The following is a 23,668-nucleotide window of genomic DNA, read 5'->3' on the forward strand; positions in this document are numbered from 1 at the left end:
TTAAACTGGAGAGGGGTCGGAAGAGATTTACCGGGATGTTGCCGGGAACGGAGGGCTTGAGGCGTATAAACAGGTTGGATAGCCAGGGACTTTGCTCACTGGAGTAAAGCAGGTTGAGAGGGTGACCTTACGGAGTTTTATAAAATCACAAGGGGCGTGATAAGGTGAATGACAAAAGATTTTTTTTCCCCTCGGAGGAGTTCAAAACTAAGGGGCACACGTGTTTTCAAGATGAGAGGAGAAAGATTTAAAAAGGGGCAGGTTTTTTTACAGAGGGTGGTTCGTGTGTGGATTGACCTGCCTGAGGAAGTGGCGGATGTGCGGACAGTTACAACGTTTAAAATACATATGGATAAGGACATGAATGGGAAAGGGTTTGGAGGGAGATGGGCCAGGAGCAGGCAGCTGGGACCAGTTTAGTTTGGGGTCATGGTCGGCATGGATTGGTTGGGCCGAAGGGTCTGTTTCCGCGCTGTGTGACTGTTACGACTCCCGCGCGTTCTGTGCAAAAGGAGCCTCAGATTAGAATCCCCACAATCACCAAACTCACCCGATGGGGTGAAGTCACCAGTTCAGGTCGAACCCAACGGTGAGCTTTCCAAAATGGCGGCGCTGAGGCGGACAGGGCAGGGGAAAGTGAGAGACCGAGAGACCCACCATCTTGTCCACTCATAGGATTGGGGCAGGGACTTACTGCCCACGCCTAATTGTCCCGGGGGGTGTGGGGGGTTGGATGACAACCCCATTGCTGTGGGTCTGGAGTCGCACGTTGGCCCAGACCACGTCAGGGAGAATTCAGGAACCGGGTGGGTTTTCCTCACGATGAACAGGTTCTAGATTTTCATCAACCTCAAACGCCGCCATTTTCAGTAGCGAGATTTGAACCCCTGGTCCTCAGCACGTCACCCAGGCCCCTCTTGACTCATAATCCAGCGATAGCACCAATGGGCCATCACTTCTTGTGGATTTGGGGTCATGAGACCCTTCCGGACAGCCCTGACTGAGTTCCCACCAACTGCCCAATCTCTCACTTGCACAAGTCTTACCCCTTGCACTCATGGGCACATGCCGCCTGACCCCCCTAGCGCCAAACCCTCCTCCACCCCAGCCCTGCACTGTCCCGCCTCCCTCTCGGTTCTGGGCGGAATTCAAATCTCGGACAGTAGTCACGGGGAGGGGACACGGGTTGGGGAGGGTGTTGAGGGGATTGGAGGCACCGACATAGACCCCTTCTATTTCCTTGTCACGATTTCTGCTCGGACGAGATTCTCACCGGGCGTCCGCCTTCATTCATTAGCCGGCTCCAAACTGATGGCACGGTGGCTCAGTAGTTAGCACTGCTGCCTCCCAGTGCCAGGGTCCCAGGTTCAATCCCACCCTCAGGCGACTGTCAGTGTGGAGTTTGCACATTTTCCCTGTGTCTGTGTGGGGTTTCCTCCGGGTGCTCCGGTTTCCTCCCACAGTCCAAAGGTGTGCAGGTCAGGGTGGATTGGCCATGCTAAATTGTCCCATAGTGTCCAGGGATGTGCAGGTCAGGGTGGATTGGCCGTGCTAAATTGTCCCATAGTGCCCAGGGATGTGCAGGTTAGGGTGGATTGGCCGTGCTAAATTGTCCCATAGTGCCCAGGGATGTGCAGGTTAGGGTGGATTGGCCGTGCTAAATTGTCCCATAGTGCCCAGGGATGTGCAGGCCATAATGGGTTCTCCATGGGAAATGCTGAGTTATAGCGTAGGACGGTGGGTCTTTGTGGGCTGCCCTTTCGAGGGTCAGTGTTGACTCAATGGGCCGAATGGCCTGCTTCTGCAGTGTGCATTTGCAAATTGGCTTCAATACCCAGTGACAAACCCCTGTCCATCTCCCCTATAACCCTGTCCACCATTATCATCTAATGCCCCCTCCCTCTTGAATCCCTCCATTGACCCTTCCCCCACCCCACCCCCCTCCACATTTCCAGGCAGGATACCCCACCCCCTCACCCCTTGCTGGGTGGAAACGGTGCCCCTCACATCGCCCTCACTTCATTAGCCCCTCACATTAAATCAAACCCCACTCTCCCAACCCCGTTCCTGTTCCCTTTTCCCAGCGGGAACAGTTTCTCTCTATCCACTTTGTCTGCCCCCCCCCCCCCCCCCCAGCTGCTCCATGATTTCGAAAACCTCTCCCTCTCTCGGCCTTCCCCTCTCTGAGGGGAACCTGCATATCCCTGAGCACTGTGGGGACAATTTAGCTTCTGCACTCTATCCCCCTCCCTGAAGTTTCACATCCCCCCCGGACCCTTCTTTCAAATTCATTCTGCACTCTCTCTCTCTCTCACTCCCCTCCACCCCCCTCTGCCCCTTCCTTTCTCTCCCTCTCTCCATCTCCATCTCTCTCTCTCTATCTCTCTTCCTCTCTCTTTCTTTCCATCTTTCTCTCTCCTTTTCTCTCTCTCCCTATCTCCCTCCTCTCTCTCTCTCGCTCTCTCCCTGTACCTCTGCCTCTCTTTTTTTTCCACCTCTCTCTCTCTCTATCTCTCTTTGTCTCTCTCACCATCTTTCTCTCTCCTTTTCTCTCTCTCCCTACCTCCCTCCTCTCTCTCTCGCTCTCTCCCTGTACCTCTGCCTCTCTTTTTTTTCCACCTCTCCCTCCCTCTCTCTCTCTATCACATCTTTCCTGTAACGTCCCTCCCACAACTGGACACATTACTCCAGCTGAGGCCTGACCTGGGCCTTGTCCAAGTTCCCCATCCCTACCCTACTCTCGGACTCTCTGTCCCTATGAACAAAGCCGCGGGCACTGCCTGCTTTAGTAACTGCCCTCTCTCCACCCGTCCTGCACATAAACACCCAGCACCCTCTGCTACCGCACCCCCTTTTAGAATTGTGTTCGATATTGCCTTCTAATGTTCTTCCTACAAAAGGGACTCACCTTCCACCCCTCTTCATTAGCCCCTCACATTAAATCTAACCCCACTCTCCCAAGCCCGTTCCTGTTCCCTTTTCCCAGCGGGAACAGTTTCTCTCTATCCACTTTGTCTGCCCCCCCCCCCCCCCCCCCCCCCCCCCCCCAGCTGCTCCATGATTTCGAAAACCTCTCCCTCTCTTGGCCTTCCCCTCTCTGAGGGGAACTTGCATATCCCTGAGCACTGTGGGGACAATTTAGCTTCTGCACTGAACCGCTGTCTGTCTACCCACTCCCCTAACTTGTCAATGTCCTTTCGAAGTATTGCACTGGCCTCTGCCAGGTGAAAATTCTCCGTTTACCGCAAGGTCACTTGTTCCTTTAAAATGATAATGATCCGTCTGTGTTGTGCGATACTGTTCAGAAACTTGAGGTGCAATTTAAAGATAAGAGATCAGGCAGCGATGTCTTTTTTCCTACCCTCTCAGAGGTCTTTGGAGGTCTACACACCAGCGCATCATCGAACTTATTCAAAGTCGAGATTTTTTTGACACAGGTCAGGGGTTAACTGAGGGTGCAGGGTGGACCGCACAATCGCTATCTTATCGGAAGGGTATCCCCATCTTAATTGGCGTCGTAAGCCCGTTGTGTGGGGTGTGTGATTCCCTGCCTGAATCCCGGCAATTTCTCTACCCACCCGTGATTCCGAAAGGGAATGTCAGACGCTGACCGGGCGGCGGAGCCCAGAGCGTGCTCCCACCTCAGGACCCCAGCGCGTTCCCCAGGCACAGATTGGCGCGAGTTGGCATCTCCCATTCCAACCCTGGCAGCCAGCTGGTTCCCGACAATCCCCGGCACAATGGGCGTTCCTCCATTTAGGGGAGATTCCAGGGATGGCTGATGGGGATTGGCGGTGAAGGGGTGGGGGCAGGTGAATGAGTCCGGTGGAAGACTACCACTATGAGTGGTACTCCATCAGGAGGAGGTGACCTCTCTGGGAGGTTCACAGCAGGAGTATCAGTTTGCCAGCTCTCTCACGACCCTTCCCTCTCCCTCTCCCTCTCCCTCTCCCTCTCCCTCTCCCTCTCCCTCTCCCTCTCCCTCTCCCTCTCCCTCTCCCTCTTGCTACCACCCCCTTCTTCCTGTCCCTCTCTCTATCCCTCTCTCCATCTCCTTCTCCACCTCTCTCTTTGCCTCTTCCTCTCCCTCTCTCCACCACCTCTCTCTCCTTTTCCACTTCTCTCTCTCCTCCATCTCTCTCTTCCTCCTTTTCTCGTTCTTGATCTCTCTCTTCCCCTCTTCCTCTGCCTGTCTCCATCTTTACCTCTTTCTCTCCTTCTCTATCCATCTCTCTCCTTCTCCACCTCTTTCTCTCCTTCTCTATCCATCTCTCTCCTTCCCCACCTCTTTCTCTCATTCTCCATCTTTCTCTCGCCATCTCCATCTTTCACCCACCTTCTCCACCTCTCTCTCTCTCTCTCCATCTTGGCCTCTCTCTCTTTCCAGCTTCCTCTCCTTCATTTTCCCTCTCCCTCTCTCTCTCCACCTCCCTCCCTCTTCCTCTCCCTCCCTCTTCCTCTCCCTCTCTCTCTCCCACTCCCCCTCTCTCCTTCTCCACCTCTCTCTCTCTCTCTCTTCCTCTTCCTCTCCCCCTCTCTCCCACCTTCCCCGTCTCTCTCTCTCTCCACGCCTCTCCCTCGTTTCCCTTGCCTCTCTCTCTCTCTTTTTTCCTTTCCCCTCCCCTTCTCCCTCTCTGTCCCTCCCCAGTGAGATGTTCTATGTCGAATGTTAGATACACCATAGGCAGCTTGCTATCCTATTTGTAGTTGGAAGCCAATTTGTCAGGGTTATGAGTGAGGCCATAGTTGTGATGGTGATACATTAACCGATCGGACAAGAGATGCCATATTGGAAGCTGGTACCAGCGGGTGAAGGGACGGTTGACACAGCGAGCACTACTCTCGGTGCCTGGTGAAGGCAACTTCTTGCTGTATCACCCAAGAGTTAGGGTCACTCCCGTCTCGCTCCCCCTTCCCTGGTCCATCGGAAACCACCTCTGGCCATATCTCGTCACACGGTGTATCATTTACACGACACTTCAAACATTCCGACCAACCTAGAATCCCCACAGTGTGGAAGCAGACCGTTCGGCCCATCGGGTCCACACTGACCCACCTGAGAACATCCCAATCCCCCCAATTTCCCTCGGCTAACTCACCTTAACCTGCACATCCCTGGGCACTATGGGACAATTTAGCACGGCCAAACCACCCTAACCTGCACATCTTTGGACTGTGGGAGGAAACCGGAGCACCCGGAGAAAACCCCATGCAGACACGGGGAGAACGTGCAAACTCCACACAGACAGTCGCCCGATGGTGGGACTGACCCCGGGTCCCTGGCGCCCAGAGGCAGCAGCGGTAACCGCTAAGCCACCGTGACGCCCCAGGGACGGGGTGGGGAACCCGGGATGGTCCGCTCCCTTCTCTGGCTAGAGGTCCATTGGTATATAGTTCAGGAAGCAGGTCATCCCTTGGCCATCTCTGAGCACTTGCCCAGATCAAGGGGGCACACAAGGTGCCAACTCATAAATATCAGGTTGGGAAGTCATTCAGGACCTAGTAGTTAATCAAGGACAATACTGTTAACGAAGCTGTCAAGGAAGTGGGGATGGGATGGCTCCCATCACTGGGTGGCTAGCCCAGAGACTTGGGTAACGTTCCGGAACCCGGGCTAAAATTCCCTCCATGGCCGATGGTGGAATGGAATTTAATGAAAGAATCTGGAATTAAGAGACTGATGGTGATCGTCGTTAGTTACTGGAATAACATAAAAAAATCACTTCAAAACCAAATACAAAACCTACAGATGGTCAATTCCAAGGTGGACAGGCAGGAGGCTGGGGGAACACAGCAAGGCAGGCAGCATCAGGAGGGACAGGCAGGAGGCAGGGGGAACACAGCAAGGCAGGCAGCATCAGGAGGGACAGGCAGGAGGTTGGGGGAACACAGCAAGGCAGGCAGCATCAGGAGGGACAGGCAGGAGGCTGGAGGAACACAGCAAGGCAGGCAGCATCAGGAGGGACAGGCAGGAGGCTGGAGGAACACAGCAAGGCAGGCAGCATCAGGGTGGACAGGCAGGAGGCTGGGGGAACACAGCAAGGCAGGCAGCGTCAGGAGGGACAGGCAGGAGGCTGGAGGAACACAGCAAGGCAGGCAGCGTCAGGAGGGACAGGCAGGAGGCTGGGGGAACACAGCAAGGCAGGCAGCATCAGGAGGGACAGGCAGGAGGCTGGGGGAACACAGCAAGGCAGGCAGCATCAGGAGGGACAGGCAGGAGGCTGGGGGAACACAGCAAGGCAGGCAGCATCAGGAGGGTGGTGAAGTCGACGTTTCGGGTGTAACGTTGAGCCCTGAACAAGGGTTACCCACGGGACATTGGCCTCTCCACCTCAGGAATAAGTGCCCGTGTGGTTCACTCATGTTGTTGAGGGGAGGAAACCACCAGCTTGACTTGTTCCGGGCCTGCACGTGTCTCCAGACCCCGCAGCAAACTCTGCCCTGGGGCAATTGGGAATGGGCAATAAATGCTGGGCCCAGTGAATGAATTTAAAAAGGAAACGTGTTTTGGGAAGTTTTAGCGAAATTGTCATTCCAAGAGATTCACAAAATGAGTCTGCAGACTTCCTTACCTTGTGTCTCTGCGCCTTATTCCATTAACTTTATTTTTTAAAAAAAGCATTTTAAAAAATGCTTTTTTTCCTCTCTCTCTCTGTCTCTCTCTCTCTCTCTTTCTAAGTGTCTCGTTTTAGCTGTGGCATCCACAGACCACCCTGTGCATGTCTGTCACAAGTATACACTGTGATTGTGACAAAATGGGAAAACGTCATTCTCCCGTAAGTTTTGATCCTTTTTTTATTCTGTTAATTTTTTTTCTTCCTTCAAGGTCCTGCTCACCTGATGCTAAACAGCCAAGGTATGGCCTTTTCTCTATTTTTTAAGTTTATCCAACCATACCCTTTCTGTTCGGTCTCTCTCTCTCTCTCTCTCTCTCTCTCTCTGTCCCCTCTTGCCCCTGTTTTGTATTGAGTCATGTTCTCTTTATGAGTGGAATGCGGTCGCTAGATTTCTCTGATCTTGCCTGAGAATGAGCCAAACAGCTTTCGCTTTCTGTAACTGAATACCTGTCGATTTGCCGGCTTTCGTTTGGTGCGTTGTGGGGTGTGAGAGTGCATGGACGGGGCGTTTGGAGGGGACTGTTTTCGTTCAGAGACGCCCCGTCCCTTCGAAATGGGTGGGTCTCGGTTTTTTGAAGGTGCGGTGTAATTCTGCAACTGATTCTGCTGCGGCCCCCTGCTTTCAGAAATGAGTGACTTCCCCAATCCCCTCGTGTGCTGCTTTCCCGTGTGTGAACTGTGCGTCTGTTGAGAATTAAGCCGGAGGGTGTGTGGTGGGGTTGCCGGAACTGTGGCGTGGTTGAGTTAGGAGACTCGCGACGTTTGGCTCTGCAAATAATTGTCAGCCGCAGCAAAGATTGGTTCCAGTTCACTCCTTCATTGAGTAGTTCACTGGAATATAATGCTGAGGGGTGAGGGGAGGGGCAGTTTGCCCCCCCGGTTAGACCTTAGGGCAGATCATACCACAGTGGTGTGTGTCTGCAGGTAGTTTATAACTGGGCATGTCGCTCCCTGAGGTTTGTTTAATCCCAACCTGTGAACAACTGGTAAAATATTCGGCCACACAACAGTCACGAATAATGGCGTCGCCAAGATGTACAGCATGGAAACAGACCCTTCGGCCCAACCTGTCCATGCTGACCAGATATCCCAACCCAATCTAGTCCCACCTGCCAGCACCCAGCCCTCCAAACCCTTCCAATTCATATACCCATCCAAATGCCTTTTAAATGTTGTCATTGTACCAGCCTCCACCACTTCCTCTGGCAGCTCATTCCACACACGTACCACCCCCGCGTGAAAATGCTGCCCTTAGGTCTCTTCTATATCTTTCCCCTCTCACCTTAAACCCATGCCCCTCTAGTTCTGGACTCCCCCACCCCAGGGAAAAGACCTTGTCTATTATCCTATCCATGCCCCCTCATGGTTTTGTAAACCTCTATAAGGTCACCCCTCAGCCTTCGACGCTCCAGGGAAAACAGCGCCAGCCTGTTCAGCCTCTCCCCTTGGTGTTCAATGGTGTTGCCATCACTGAATCCCCCCACTGGCAACATTCTGGGGGTTACCATTGACTAGAAACTCAACTGGGACTCACCATATAGACACAGCGGCTACAAGAGCAGGTCAGAGGCTGGGAGTCCTGCAGTGAGTAACTCCCCTCCTGACTCTCCCCCAAAGCCTATCCCACCATCGGCAAGTCAGGAGGGTGAGGAAATACTCCCCACTTACCCCTGGATGGGGGGGGCAGCTCCTACAACACTCGAGAAGCTCGACACCATCCAGGGACAGAGCAGTCCCCGCTCAGTTGGCCCCACACCCCCTCCCTCCACCACACCCACCCCCCCTCAGTAGCAGCAGTGTGTCCCACCTACAAGACGCACTGCAGCTACTCCCCGAGGCTCCTCAGGCAGCACCTTCCAAACCCACCACCATCTTAGAAGGAGAAGGGGCAGCAGATACATGGGAAACCCCCTGGAAGTTCCCCTCCCCCACCCCAGGGAAAAGACCTTGTCTATTTATCCTATCCATACCCCCTCATGATGTGATAAACCTCTATAAGGTCACCCCTCAGCCTCCGACGCTCCAGGGAAAACAGCCCCAGCCTGTTCAGCCTCTCCCTGTAGCTCAAATCCTCCGACCCTGGCAACATCCTTGTAAACCTTAACTGAACCTTTTCAAGTTTCACAACATCCTTGCGACAGGGATGGAGACTCGAACTGATTCATTCCTGATGAAGGGCTTTTGCCCGGACCGTCGATTCTCCCGCTCCTCGGATGCTGCCCTGACCTGCTGTGCTTTTCCAGCACCTTACTCTCGACACAGGAATCTTGGATTGCCAGTTGCCCAAAGCCAATGGTCGATTGCGTGTCTGGGGAGACCACAGGGGGGGGAAGGGAAAAGCCTTTGGGATTTTCATGGTCCTTTCGGACAGGGGATAGCACTGGGTTGTGCAGCGAGATAGGAATGTTTAATCCACACCGCTAATGAGTGGATGCCAGTTAATGAGGTTATCCTGAATATAAAGTCTATAAATTCTGTGTTACAATTGAGCCCTCCACTATCACCTGATGAAGGAGCGTCGCTCCGAAAGCTAGTGCTTCCAATTAAACCTGTTGGATTATAACCAGGTATTGTGTCATTTTTAATCGTGAATACACTGGTGATGAATACAATAATCCCTTCTGTACGATTAGAGAGATAATTGGCCCCTTTAAATCGCCCCCTAATGAGTGTGGGAAGAGACAGAAAAGTAGGATGTAGTCAAGGATGAATTGAAGGCCCTCTTCCAAAGCACTGTCCTGCAATGACACAGAGAGACCCTCCCAGAGTGAGGTGCACCGACCCACAGAGTGCAGAAGCAGCGATCCCCAGGAGATGCCGGGTTCCTCGAGACGTGGAGGCCGGGCAGTAATACCCTGCCGCCGCATCCCACCCCTCCCCATCTTTTTCCCCATGACCATCTCCTGCCCCATGCCACCATCCGGCTGCAGAGACACCCAAGTCCCCACCCTGAGGGTGGCACGGACTCATCCTATTCGGTGAGGGACCGCCGAAGGAGGGGCGCAGATTCCTGACAGTGTGGGAACAGGCCATTCGGCCTGACAAGTCCACACCAACCCACCCAGACCCATTCCCCTACCTTTCTTAATTTACCCCAAACTAATGCACCTAACCTGTACATCCCTGGGCACTATGGGACAATTTAGCACGGCCAATCCACCCTGACCTCCACATCCCTGGGCTCTATGGGACAATTTAGAATGGTCAATCCACCCTAACCTGCACATCCCTGGGCACTATGGGACAATTTAGCACGGCCAATCCACCCTAACCTGCACATCCCTGGACAATACGGGTCAATTTAGTACGGCCAATCCACCCTAACCTGCACATCCCTGGGCACTATGGGACAATTTAGCATGGCCAATCCACCCTAACCTGCACATCCCTGGGCACTATGGGACAATTTAGCATGGCCAATCCACCCTAACCTGCACATCCCTGGGCACTATGGGACAATTTAGCACGGCCAATCCACCCTAACCTGCACATCCCTGGGCTCTATGGGACAATTTAGAATGGTCAATCCACCCTAACCTGCACATCCCTGGACAATACGGGTCAATTTAGTATGGCCAATCCACCCTAACCTGCACATCCCTGGGCTCTATGGGACAATTTAGAATGGTCAATCCACCCTAACCTGCACATCCCTGGGCACTATGGGACAATTTAGCACGGCCAATCCACCCTAACCTGCACATCCCTGGGCACTATGGGACAATTTAGCACGGCCAATCTACCCTAACCTGCACATCCCTGGTCACTATGGGGCAATTTAGCATGGCCAATCCACCCTAACCTGCACATCCCTGGGCACTATGGGACAATTTAGCACGGCTAATCCACCCTAACCTGCACATCCCTGGGCACTATGGGACAATTTAGCACGGCCAATCCACCCTAACCTGCCCATCCCTGGGCACTATGGGGCAATTTAGCACGGCCAATCCACCCTAACCTGCACATCCCTGGGCACTATGGGACAATTTAGCACGGCCAATCCACCCTAACCTGCACATCCCTGGGCACTATGGGACAATTTAGCACGGCCAATCCACCCTAACCTGAACATCCCTGGGCACTATGGGGCAATTTAGCACGGCCAATCCACCCTAACCTGCACATCCCTGGGCACTATGGGACAATTTAGCACGGCCAATCCACCCTAACCTGCACATCCCTGGGCACTATGGGACAATTTAGCACGGCCAATCCACCCTAACCTGCACATCCCTGGGCACTATGGGACAATTTAGCACGGCCAATCCACCCTAACCTGCACATCCCTGGGCACTATGGGGCAATTTAGCACGGCCAATCCACCCTAACCTGCACATCCCTGGGCAATGTGGGATGAAACCAGAGCACCTGAAGCAAACCCCACACAGACACTGGGAGGGATCGAACCCAGCAATGAGGCACTGATAGTAACCACTGAGGCACCATAACAGGGCTGGACGGATTAGACACAGGGACGGTGTTCCCCTTGGTCATGGGGAGTCCAGCCTGGGTCCACAGACCCAGGATCGAGAGAGGACCTTTGGAACTGCGGTGAGGGAAGGGTCCTTTACTTGGAGGGTGGAGTTACCACTGGAGGCCAAGCCATACTCAAAAATGTTACATCCAATCCATGCTACATCAGGAATGAGTCAATTCTGGTCTCCTTCCTGTCGGAAAGATGTTGGGAAACTTGAAAGGGTGCAGAAAAGATTTACAAGGATGTTGCCAGGGTTGGAGGGTTTGAGCTACAGGGAGAGGCTGAACAGGCTGGGGCTGTTTTCCCTGGAGCGTCGGAGGCTGAGGGGTGACCTTATAGAGGTTTATAAAATTATGAGGGGCATGGATAGGGTAAATAGACAAAGTCTTTTCCCTGGGGTGGGGGTGTCCAGAACTTGAGGGCATAGGTTTAGGGTGAGAGGGGAAAGATATAAAAGGGACCTAACGGGCAACTTTTTCACACAGAGGGTGGTACGTGTGTGGAATGAGCTGCCAGAGGAAGTGGTGGGGGCTGGTACAATGACAACGTTTAAAAGGTATCTGGATGGGGACATGAATAGGAAGGGTTTGGAGGGATATGGGCCGGATGCTGGCAGGTGGGACTAGATTGGGTTGGGATATCTGGTCAGCATGGACGGGTTGGGCCGAAGGGTCTGTTTCCATGATGTACATTTGCATGTGTCGACAGGCAGGAGGCTGGGGGAACACAGCAAGGCAGGCAGCATCAGGAGGGACAGGCAGGAGGCTGGGGGAACACAGCAAGGCAGGCAGCATCAGGAGGGACAGGCAGGAGGCTGGGGGAACACAGCAAGGCAGGCAGCATCAGGAGGGACAGGCAGGAGGCTGGGGGAACACAGCAAGGCAGGCAGCATCAGGAGGGACAGGCAGGAGGCTGGGGAAACACAGCAAGGCAGGCAGCATCAGGGGGGTGGAGAAGGCTGGGTTTCGGGTGTGACCCTTCTTTAGGATCTGCAGTTTTCCTTTGTCCCTATGACTGTAAGTAAGATACAGAAAACCATTTAGATTTTACAGGCACCTGAGGGGGGCGTCGATAAATGCGGGAATATGTTGCCGAAGGAAGGACCAGCCTCAATCCTGTTGCAGAGGGTCCGAATGGCCTTACTCCCTCTCCTCACTGTCATTTCGTCAAAATGCTGGGAGCTCCTGCGCAAAGGGCACGCATGTCCCAGGAAATGCAGCGTCCAATGAAGATCGTTGGCCGTCGTCTTCCCAAGGGGTGCTGGGAGCCCGAGGTGGTTTCCCCCTCACCCCGGGAGGGACTAGGAGGGAGTCTATCGTCGGATCCCGCGGAGGGTTGAAATCTGTTCGATAATTGCTCCGGTGAGCGTACCTCAGGGGGGTGTTTTAGTCTGTACATTGCTAGTTGTCGTTGCTAGGTGTGCTCATCTCGTTCATCGTTAATGGCTCTCCTGGGAGGAAAGGAGGAGGATGATGCGGTCTGAATGAATAAGTTTTAATTACTGCATCAACCCCTTCACTGGGATCAAATCGAGTCCCTGTGTGTTGACAGAGATTAAAGTCTGCAAGTCAGGAAGAGGAAGTAACAACATGGGCGCATGCCCTCATTCCAAAAGGTGTTTTAATTCTGGAGTCACAGAGATGTACGACACAGAAACAGACCCTTTGGCCCAACCCGTCCATGCCGACCAGATATCCCAACCCAATCTAGTCCCATTTGCCAGCACTTGGCCCATGAACCCTTCCTATCCATGTCCCCATCTAGATGCCTTTTAAATGTTGTCATTGTACCAGCCTCCATCACTTCCTCTGGCAGCTCATTCCACACACGTACCACCCTCTGGGTGAAAAAGATGCCCCTCAGGTCCCTTGTAAATCTTACCCCTCTCACCCTACAACTATGCCCTCTCGACCCTTCTAGAAACCAGGGAACTTCTAGACTCCCTGAACCCAGGGAAAAGACCTTGTCTATTTACCCTATCCATGCCCCTCATGGTTTTATAAACCTCAATAAGGTCACCTCTCAGCCTCCGACGCTCCAGGGAAAACAGCCCCAGCCTGTTCAGCCTCTCCCTGTAGCTCAGATCCTCCAACCCTGGCAACATCCTTGTAAATCTTTTCTGAACCCTTTCAAGTTTCACAATATCCTTCCTGTAGGAGGGAGAGTCACACAGCATGGAAACAGACCCTTCGGCCCAACCAGTCCATGCTGGCCATAATCCCAAACTAAATGGGTGGCATGGTGGCTCAGTGGTTAGCACTGCTGCCTCACAGCACGAGGGACCTGGGTTCAATTCCCGCCTCGGGCAACTGACTGTGTGGAGTTTGCACATTCTCCCCGTGTCTGTGTGGAGTTTCCTCCGGGTGCTCTGGTTTCCTCCCACAGTCCAAAGATGTGCAGGTTAGGGTGGATTGGCCGTGCTAAATTGTCCCATAGTGCCTAGGGATGTGCAGGTTAGGGTGGATTGGCCGTGCTAAATTGTCCCATAGTGCCCAGGGATGTGCAGGTTAGGGTGGATTGGCCGTGCTAAATTGTCCCATAGTGCTCAGGGATGTGCAGGTTAGGGTGGATTGGCCGTGCTAAATTGTCCCATAGTGCCCAGGGATGTGCAGGTTAGGGTGGATTGGCCGTGCTAAATTGTCCCATAGTGCCTAGGGATGTGCAGGTTAGGGTGGATTGGCCGTGCTAAATTGTCCCATAGTGCCCAGGGATGTGCAGGTTAGGGTAGATTGGCCGTGCTAAATTGTCCCATAGTGCCCAGGGATGTGCAGGGTTAGGGTAGATTGGCCGTGCTAAATTGTCCCATAGTGCCCAGGGATGTGCAGGTTAGGGTGGGTTGGCCATGCTAAAATTGTCCCATAGTGCCCAGGGATGTGCAGGTTAGGGTGGATTGGCCGTGCTAAATTGTCCCATAGTGCCCAGGGATGTGCAGGTTAGGGTGGATTGGCCGTGCTAAATTGTCCCATAGTGCCCAGGGATGTGCAGGTTAGGGTGGATTGGCCGTGCTAAATTGTCCCATAGTGCTCAGGGATGTGCAGGTTAGGGTGGATTGGCCGTGCTAAATTGTCCCATAGTGCCCAGGGATGTGCAGGTTAGGGTGGATTGGCCGTGCTAAATTGTCCCATAGTGCCCAGGGATGTGCAGGGTTAGGGTAGATTGGCCGTGCTAAATTGTCCCATAGTGCCCAGGGATGTGCAGGTTAGGGTGGGTTGGCCATGCTAAAATTGCCCCATAGTGCCCAGGGATGTGCAGGTTAGGGTGGATTGGCCATGCTAAATTGTCCCATAGTGCCCAGGGATGTGCAGGTTAGGGTGGATTGGCCGTGCTAAATTGTCCCATAGTGCCCAGGGATGTGCAGGTTTGGGTGGATTGGCCGTGCTAAATTGTCCCATAGTGCCCAGGGATGTGCAGGTTAGGGTGGATTGGCTGTGCTAAATTGTCCCATAGTGCTCAGGGATGTGCAGGTTAGGGTGGATTGGCCGTGCTAAATTGTCCCATAGTGCCCAGGGATGTGCAGGTTAGGGTGGATTGGCCGTGCTAAATTGTCCCATAGTGCCCAGGGATGTGCAGGTTAGGGTGGATTGGCCGTGCTAAAATTGCCCGTAGTGTTAGGTGGATTAGTCAGGGGTAAATATAGGGGGCTGGTTTCTCTTCGGAGGGTCGGTGTGGACTTATTGGGCTGAAGGGCCTGTTTCCACACTGCAGGGGATCGAATCTAAACCAGCCCCACCTGCCTGCTCCTGGCCCATATCCCTCCAAATATTTCCTCTCCAAATGTCTCTGAAACACTCTGATTTGATTTGATTTATTGTAGTAACATGCACAGTGAACAGCTTTGTCAGGTCATTTCAAGCAAGGGTGTACTGACCAGAGGGTGCCTGGGCAGAGTGAGGCAGACAGAGTACACTGCATGGGAAGTACACAAAGACAGATTAACATTAACGAGATCAACATTATTTGAAATTGGAGAGGTCCATTCATCAGTTTATAACAGCAGGGAAGAAGCTGTTCCTGAATCTGATAATGGCAGGGAAGAAGCTGTTCTTGAATCTGTCGGTCCGTGTGTTTGAGCTTTTGTCCCTCCTGCCTGAGGGAAGAGGCTGGGAGAGATTATAACCGGGATGGGAGGGGTCTCTGATGATGTCGGCTGCCTTCCCAAGGGCAGTGGGGAGTGTAGATGGAGTCGGTGGATGGAAGGTTGATGAGGGACTGGGCTGTGTTCACAGCTCCCTGGAGTCTCTCACAGTCCTGGGCAGGGCAGTTGCATCCTGATAGGATGGTAAGAGTTGGTGAGGGTCCTTGTGGACGTGCTGAATTTACTTAGCATCCGAAGGTGTTGTTGCATCTATGTGGGAAATCCAAGGCAGGCTGTGGTTTATCGTCACTCCTCGGAGCTCTGGACCCTGTTCAGCTCAGCTCCATTGATGAAGATGGGGGGATGTGTCCTCTTCCTAGCGTCCTGAAGTCAATGGCCTTATGTTTTATCAACATTGAGAGAGATGGAGTTATCATTGCACCATGATACCAAACGCTCTCTATCTTTTAACTGTGCCCACATCCATCACTTCCTCTGAAAGCTCATTCCATCCTCTGTGTCAAAATAATTGCCCCCTCATTCTTTTTAAAATCTTTCCCTCCTCACGTTAAAAATGTGACCCATCACCTTGAAACCCTAGGGAAAAATTCACCTTATTTATGATTTTATACAAGGTCACCTCTCAACTGCGTACACTTCAGTGGAAAGAAAAGAAATCCCAGCCTCTCCTCATACCTCGAAACCTCCATACCCACCCACATCCTGGTAAATCTCTTCCAGACTAAACAATCTAGCGCCTTCCACACCGCCCCGAGCTCTTGCCGAAGTGTTTTATGTTGCTGAGGAAGCGCTGATTGGGGCATGGCCCCTGTTGGGAATGTGCAGCCGTAGTCCCACAGTCAGTGATGAATGAGCGATCAAATCAGTGGTCTGCTATCGAGTTTTGAGAATATTTGTAGCTCAGGTTGAGGTTTTGGATGTAGGTTTTGCTAGCTGAGCTAGAAGGTTCATTTCCAGACGTTTCGTCACCCTCCTAGGTAACATCTTGAGTGGGCCTCCAGGTGAAGCACTGCTGATAATTCCCGCTTTCTATTTCTATGTTTGGGTTTCTTGGGGTTGGTGATGTCATTTCCTGTGGTGATGTTTTTCTCTGGTGAAGTCACTTCCTGTTCCTTTTCTCAGGGGGTGGTAGATGGGCTCTGTTCTCTGACAAATGCGTATTGGCTGAGAGACCTTTGTTAGGACGAAGCCATCCTGGGGACAGAAAATCCCCTGCTGTCCACCTCAGGCTCCCATCATTGAGAGAGAAAAATAAATCACATGACTCTCCAGTGCAGCCATTGACTGTGCCCTTCTGGAACACTTCCTGGTCACAATTCCTGGTGGCATGATGGCACAGTGGGTTAGCACTGCTGCCTCACAGCGCCAGAGACCTGGGTTCAATTCCCGCCTCAGGCGACTGACTGTGTGGCGTTTGCACGTTCTCCCCGTGTCTGTGTGGGTTTCCTCCGGGTGCTCCGGTTTCCTCCCACAGTCCAAAGATGTATGGGTCAGGTGAATTGGCCATGCTAAATTGTCCCGTAGTGATAGGTAAGGGGCAAATGTAGGGGTATGGGTGGGTGGCGGGTCGGTGTGGACTTGTTGGGCCGAAGGGCCTGTTTCCACACTGTAAGTAATCTAAATTGATTCCTGACTAATTGTTTCCTGGATCTTCCCAATAATATGTAGGATATAGCATCAGTGCATTGATATATATTGCTTTTATAATCCCCTTAACAAAGCCAATTTTGTTTTTTTGTTGTTATTTAACTGTACAATGTGGGTGTCACTGGCTGGGCCCAGCATCTATCACTCCCATCCCTAGTTGCCCCCTTTGAGAAGGTGGGGGAGGTGAGCGGCCATCTTGACCCGCTGCAGTCCGTGTGCTGTGGGTTAGACCCACAATGCCCCTGGGGGAGGGAGCTCCGGGATTCTGACCTGGCGACACCGAGCGATTATAGAACAGAGTTGAGGTGGATTTGCCAACTTTAAGGGGATTTAAATGGCCGTTGGATAAACACGTGGATGAAAATGGAGTCGTGTAGGTTAGATGGGCTTCAGATTGGGCGCAACATTGAGGGCCGATGTCTGCGCTGGAATGTTCTATGTTCTATGGAACAGTACAGCACAGGGACAGGCCCTTCGGCCCACATTGTTGAGCCGAACATGACGCCAAGTTAAACTAATCCCTTCGGCCCAAATCCCTTGAATGTTCATGTGCTTATCAAAAAGCCCCTCAAATGCCCCCCAATTGTATCTTCCTGCACCACCACACCCTACCACACCCTGTGTGTAAAAAAAACCTGCCCCCCTGGTTTGAACCTGCCCCCTCTCACCTGTCAATGCATTACCTCCTGGTATCAGACATTCCAACTCTGGGGGACAAAAGATTCCGACCGTGAAACCCCCGCCAATGCCTCTCCTAACCCCAGGAACGTTTATCTCCCGTGAGCCTCTGTGGCTGGGAACGACAATCCAGAGATGTTGCCGATGCCCTCAGGCGTTTGATAAAGGGGGTTTGAGCTTCATGAACTAAGCGTGTAAGGCAAGTTGCCGAAACCGGCCCAAATCGTCCCCCATTCAGTCCCTAAAAGAAAATCCGGAATTAGTGGTGACCCATGAATCGTCTGTCAGGGTCCGGTTCACTAACGTCCTTTAGGGAGGGCCTGGGTCTGGGCCTACGCTTGACTCGTGACCCCACAGCGACGGATTTGAGTCTTAACTGCCCTGAGGATCGATCGGCTGTTGGGGCTGGGGACTGCTCTCATCAGAGAAAATTAAATACCCTCAGGCCAAACCAGGACAGGAATTATTTTCCATGTAAATCTCCTCCCTGGCCCGCTTCCAAGAAGCTGTTTGGCATGTCAGCGCTGGGAGATTATTATTAATACGGTGTAGCGTTTTTAAAAAAACATTTCCACACACAACGGCCGGCTTATTTATTTTTAAATCTCGCGTTGTCACCTCCCTCTGCCCAGATTCCTGTCAAACGTCACTCGTTAACAGAGCTGGCCTGTTATTCTTTCTGTCAGGGCCTCGCTGGCTGGCTGGGCCAAGCCTTTATTGCCCTGTCCCTAATTGCCCCAGAGGGGGGAAGTTAAGTGTCAAACACATCGCTGTGGGTCCGGAGTCACGTGGAGTCCCGGAAGGGGGAGAGGGGGAGGGGAGTCCCAGAGGGGGAAGGGGAGTCCCGGAGGAGGGAGAGGGGGAGGGGAGTCCCATAGGAGAGGGAATGGGGAGGGGAGCCCTGGAGCAGGGAGAGGGGGAGGGGAGTCCAAGACGTGGGAGAGGGGGAGGGGAGTCCCGGAGGGGGGAGGGGAATCCCGGAGGAGGGAGCTCCGGGGGGGGGGGGGGAGGGGGAGGGGAGTCCCAGAGGGAGGAGAGAGGGATGGGAGTCCCAGAGGGGGGAGAAGGGGATGGGAGTCTCAGAGGGGGGAGAGGGGGAGGGGAGTCCCAGAGGGAGGAGATGGGGGAGGGGCGTCCCAGAGGGAGGAGATGGGGGAGGGGCGTCCCAGAGGGAGGAGAGGGGGATGGGAGTCTCAGAGGGGGGAGAGGGGGAGGGGAGTCCCAGAGGGAGGAGAGGGGGATGGGAGTCTCAGAGGGGGGAGAGGGGGAGGGGAGTCCCAGAGGGAGGAGAGGGGGAGGGGAGTCCCAGAGGGGGGAGGGGAGTTCCAGAGGGAGGAGAGGGGGATGGGAGTCTCAGAGGGGGGAGAGGGGGAGGGGAGTCTCAGAGGGGGGAGAGGGGGAGGGGAGACCCAGAGGGGGGAGAGGGGGAGGGGAGTCCCAGAGGGGGGAGAGGGGGAGGGGAGTCCCGGGGGGGGGGGGGGGAGAGGGGAGTTCCAGAGGGAGGAGAGGGGGAGGGGAGTCCCAGAGGGGGGAGGGGAGTTCCAGAGGGAGGAGAGGGGGTGGGGAGTCCCAGAGGGGGGAGAGGGGGAGGGGAGTCCCAGAGGGGGGAGAGGGGGAGGGGAGTCCCAGAGGGGGGGAGGGGGGAAGGGGAGTCCCAGAGGGAGGAGAGGGGGATGGGAGTCCCAGAGGGGGGAGGGGGGGATGGGAGTTCCAGAGGGAGGAGAGGGGGAGGGGAGTTCCAGAGGGGGGAGGGGAGTTCCAGAGGGAGGAGGGGAGTTCCAGAGGGAGGAGAGGGAGAGGGGAGTCACAGAGGGAGGAGAGGGGGAAGGGGAGACCCGGAGCACGATCCCGTGCCTCCGTGCAGCTGAGTGCTGGTGCGGAGCGGACTGGGAGCTGGGAGGCCGAACGGGAATCTTCTCGGAACCGAGGCCTAGCACGGCCAGCCAGACCACGGCCTGAGCTGACCCCTCTCCCCTGCTCCCTTCACCCCCGGCTGTACCGAGCTGACTTCGGCGTTTCCGCTTTGGAGGCCGCGGCTGGGAGAAAGTGGAGAGTGCGGGTCGGAGAGGCGGGCGCTGGGGAAAGCACAGCAGGTCAGGCAGCATCCGAGGAGAGGGGGCGTCGATGTTTTGGGATAAGCCCTTCACCAGGAAGGCCCACCCGCCTGCTCCTCAGCTGCTGCCTGACCGGCTGTGCCTTTCCAAGGCACCATTCCCGACTCTATAACTAACGCTGCTCCTTATCATTTATTCCACTTTATATCTACGACTCATACCTGAGATGGCTCCATTGCGGGCAGCCATTGTAAAGAGGACTGTATTGGGGGACCCCTGAGCAGAAAGGATATCTTATTTATTTTTTTAGAATTGCTGTTTGATGCAAACTACAGAGATCCCTTAAACAACCAGCCTTAATTCTTTCTGCTGCTTAAGTTTTCCACTCGCAGGCAAAAGATCAAAACCCTGCAGAATGTTTCTCAAAATCCCAATTGCCTCCTCCCAGGCCTGAGTCAGGGAAGTGTCACGTGAATCTCTCCTACGGATCTCCTGCTGAGTGTAAATCTCTGTTGAGGCCTGATTCCTATTTATAGCTTTCCTGCCTGTTCACCGACTGGGTTGTCAGTGGGTCGCAGTGCTGGCTGTGAGGTCGTGAGTTCACACCCTTGTCTTAACCCCCTTGTGAAGAAGGCGTTTGGTTCGCTTTCCCTTTATTGGTCAGAGTATCGAGGACAGGGGCTGGCAGGTCCATGTTGCGGCGGCGCAGGACGTTGGGTGAGGCTACGGTTGGAATATCGCGCGCAGTTCTGGCCTCCCCTCCTACAGGAAGGACGTTGAAAGGGTTCAGAAAAGGTTTGCAAGGATGTTGGAGGGTTTGAGCTACAGGGAGAGGCTGAACAGGCTGGGGCTGGAGTGTCGGAGGCTGAGGGGTGACCTTATAGAGGTTTATAAAATCATGAGGGGGACATGGATAGGGTAAATAGGCAAGGCCTTTTTTCCCTGGGGGGTGGGAGAGTCCAGAACTAGAGGGAGTAGGTTTAGGGTGTGAGGGGAAAGATATAAAAGGGATCTAAGGGGCAACTTTTTCACAAAAGGGGGTGGTTGTCAACACTCTGAAAGCTAGTGCTTCCAAATAAACCCGGCGTTGTGTGATTTTTAACTCTGTATACCCCTCATGATTTTATAAACCTCTATAAGGTCACCCGTCCCCCTCCATCTCCGATGCTCCCAGCCTATCCGGCCTCTCCTGATAACCCGAAACCCTCCATTCCCGGTGACTGCCCTCGTTCCAGTCACTGCGCGGTGTGAACCGTCAGTCTCTCACACACACACACCAGGAAGGCCGCCCCCTTCTCGTCAGGTTCGATCAGGGAGCCCTGGCCGACAGAAGGAATCAGGGAGTGGCAGGGAGACTCTGAAGGAAGCCGTACTAAAGCCAAGCGCTTTGATGTGGAAAAGAAGGGCGGCCTGGTGCTGGGAAACCAGTCTCAGTGCAGTTCCCATTGGTTCAGGCAGGGCAGGAAAGGCCCACCAGGCCTGTGCCAGCATAACTACCACGAACACGTCGCTAAGCCCCACCATGCGCCCCATATCCTCGAATGTCACGATATTCCAAGCGCTCAGGCAAATATATCTCACGGGTTGGAAGGTTTCCCAGGCAGCGGATCGCAGATTCCCACCACCCGCTGAGTGGGAAAGATTTTTCCCAAATCCCTTCTGAATCTCCTGCCCCTTTTCCCTGAAACCGTGTCCCTGATCGCGATTGACCCCTCAACCCAAGGTAACAGCTGCTCTCTCTCCTCCCTGTGCATACCCCCCTCATAATCCTATACACCTCAATCATACATTCCCCCCCCCCCTCCCTCAGCCTTCTCTGCTGGAAAGAAGACGATCTAAGTTGGTCTAGACTCTCTTTATAGCTCAACATCACCCTCCAACCCAGTTTTGGTGCATCCACCGTTCCAATTTGCCCATCGTGCCCGGTCTGGGTGGAATGGCCGTGACGAAATGCAGGGTTGCAGGGCTTGGATGTGAGTGGGACAGCTCTTCGGAGGATCAGCAAGGACTCGATGGGGCGAATGGCCTGTTTCCACATTGTCGGGATTCCATGAATCTCATTGGACAGCTGCTGTGGTTGTCAGGTTTTGAGGGAGTGCATGCTACAATAGAGTCCTCTTTGGAGGAGGGTGCAGGGTTCACATCTGCGTTAGCCACTGGCAGATGGTTCCAGTGCTGAAGTGCGTGTTGGGGGTTAATAGGCCAAGCCTTACAGCTTGCTCCTGTGCTGTTATGTTCTGGATCCTCCATGCAGAGAGCATTACGTAACTCCTCCTCTCTCTGCCTCTCTCAAGTCTTTGCCATAACAGGGAGAATAAATCACATTCAGTAGGACTGGGTCAACCTTTGACTCATTGGGTTTATTTTTAAGTAACACTGCAGTAGGAATGTACTGCTGTACGTGTGTGTGTGTGTGTGTGTGTGTGTGTGTGTGTGTGTGTGTGTGTGTGTGTGTGTGTGTGTGTGTGTGTGTGTGTGTGTGTGTGATAGTGTTTTTGTGTGAGTGTTTGTGAGAGAGTGTGAGTGTTTGTGTGTGAGTGTTTGTGTGTGAGTGTTTGTGTGTATGTGAGCGAGAGTGTGAGAGTGTTTGTGTGTGAAAGTGTTTGTGTGAGAGTGTGTGTGCATGTGTGTGTGTCTGCGTGTGTATGTGTCCGTGTGTGAGTTCTGTGCGCACATGTGTGAGTGTGTGTCTGTGTATGTGTGTGCGTCTGTGTCAGTATGTCTGTGTATGAGTGTGCATGTGTGTATGTGTGTCTGTGTGTGTGTGTCTGTGAGTGTGTGATTGTGTGTGTCTATGTATGTGTGTGTGTGTGTCTGAGTGTGTGTGTCTGAGTGTGTAAGTGTGTGTGTGTGTGTGTGTGTCTGAGTTTGTAAGTGTGTCTGTGTATGTGTGTGTGCCTGTGTGTGTGTGTGTCTGTGTGTGTGAGTATGTGCCTGAGTGTGTGTGTGTATGTGTCTCAGTGTGTGTGAGTGTGTCTGTGTGTGTTTGAGTGTGTGTCTGATTGTGTCTGAGTGTTTGTGTGTGTGTGTGAGCGTGTGTGAGCGTCTATGTGTGTGTGTGTGAGCATGTCTGTGTCTGTGTGTGTGTGAGAACCTGGCTTCCCACACGGTAACGCTGGCGGGGACCAGTCGAATCTGAGACTCATGCAGCAGGGAAGGAAGCCATTTGACCCAGCCTGACTGTGCTAGCCCCTTGGAACACACAGAACATCCAACATGGCGACCGCGAGATGCTATCCCTGGTTCCACTTCCTGTCGTAATAAGCTGTCGCTGGGAAAAAAAAATCATTTTCACTGCGTTTTAAGAGATTTTAAACACTATGAGCTATCAATGTTTAATGTGTGCCAAACAAGTGAATGTTTCGGTGTTGGCTTTTATTTAACAGGAAGGGGGTGGGTGTGAGGATCCATCAAGAGAGAGACAGAGAGAGAGAGACAGAGAGAGAGAGAGAGAGAGATTAAGAGAGACAGAGACAGAGACAGAGAGACAGAGAGAGACAGATAGAAAGAGAGAGAAAGAGAGAGAGAGAGATTAAGAGAGACAGAGAGAGAGAGATAGAAAGAGAGAGAGAAAGAGAGAGAGAGATTAAGAGAGACAGAGAAAGAGAGAGAGAGAGAGGGGTAGAGAGGAGGGGGGAGGGGTGGGGATGCACAGGAAGTTGGACCAGGATGAGGGATGTAGCTGCAAGGTGAAGGGTCAGAGAATCTGAGGGAGGTTTCCCTTCGGCAGACAGAGCTGGAGGGGGAGATGTGGAAACATTGAACATAGGAACAGGAGCGGGCCATTCAGCCCCTCCAGCCTGGATCAGAGCGGTGCTGGAAAAACACAGCAGGTCAGGCAGCATCCGAGGAGCAGGAAAGTCGACGTTTCGGGCAACAGCCCTCCATCAGGAATAGAGGCCGAGAGCCTGAAGGGTGGAGAGATAAATGAGAGGAGGTTTCCAGCATCTGCAGTCCTTGTTTTTACCTCGCCCCTCCAGCCTGCCCCACTGTTCATTATGACAATGACTGATCCTCCAGGTCAATACCTTCTTCCCACTCTCTCCCATGTCCTTCAATCCATTTAGACCCAGTTGCTAGACCTAACTCCCTGGGT

The 23,668-nt window shown here is 53.4% G+C and overlaps 1 protein-coding gene across 1 annotated transcript in view; it reads left to right on the plus strand.

Moving 5' to 3' along the window:
- LOC132836189 (neurexin-2-like) overlaps positions 1-23,668 on the plus strand; it is a 1,025,492-nt gene that overhangs the window by 70,971 nt on the left and 930,853 nt on the right. Inside the window, exon 3 of the mRNA XM_060855516.1 lies at positions 6,827-6,856. Within this exon, the coding sequence (XP_060711499.1) occupies positions 6,827-6,856 (30 nt within the window). The remainder of the gene's footprint in view (positions 1-6,826; positions 6,857-23,668) is intronic.

Source organism: Hemiscyllium ocellatum, chromosome 46 (genome assembly GCF_020745735.1).
Source record: "Hemiscyllium ocellatum isolate sHemOce1 chromosome 46, sHemOce1.pat.X.cur, whole genome shotgun sequence".
In the NCBI taxonomy this organism is placed as follows: domain Eukaryota; kingdom Metazoa; phylum Chordata; class Chondrichthyes; order Orectolobiformes; family Hemiscylliidae; genus Hemiscyllium; species Hemiscyllium ocellatum.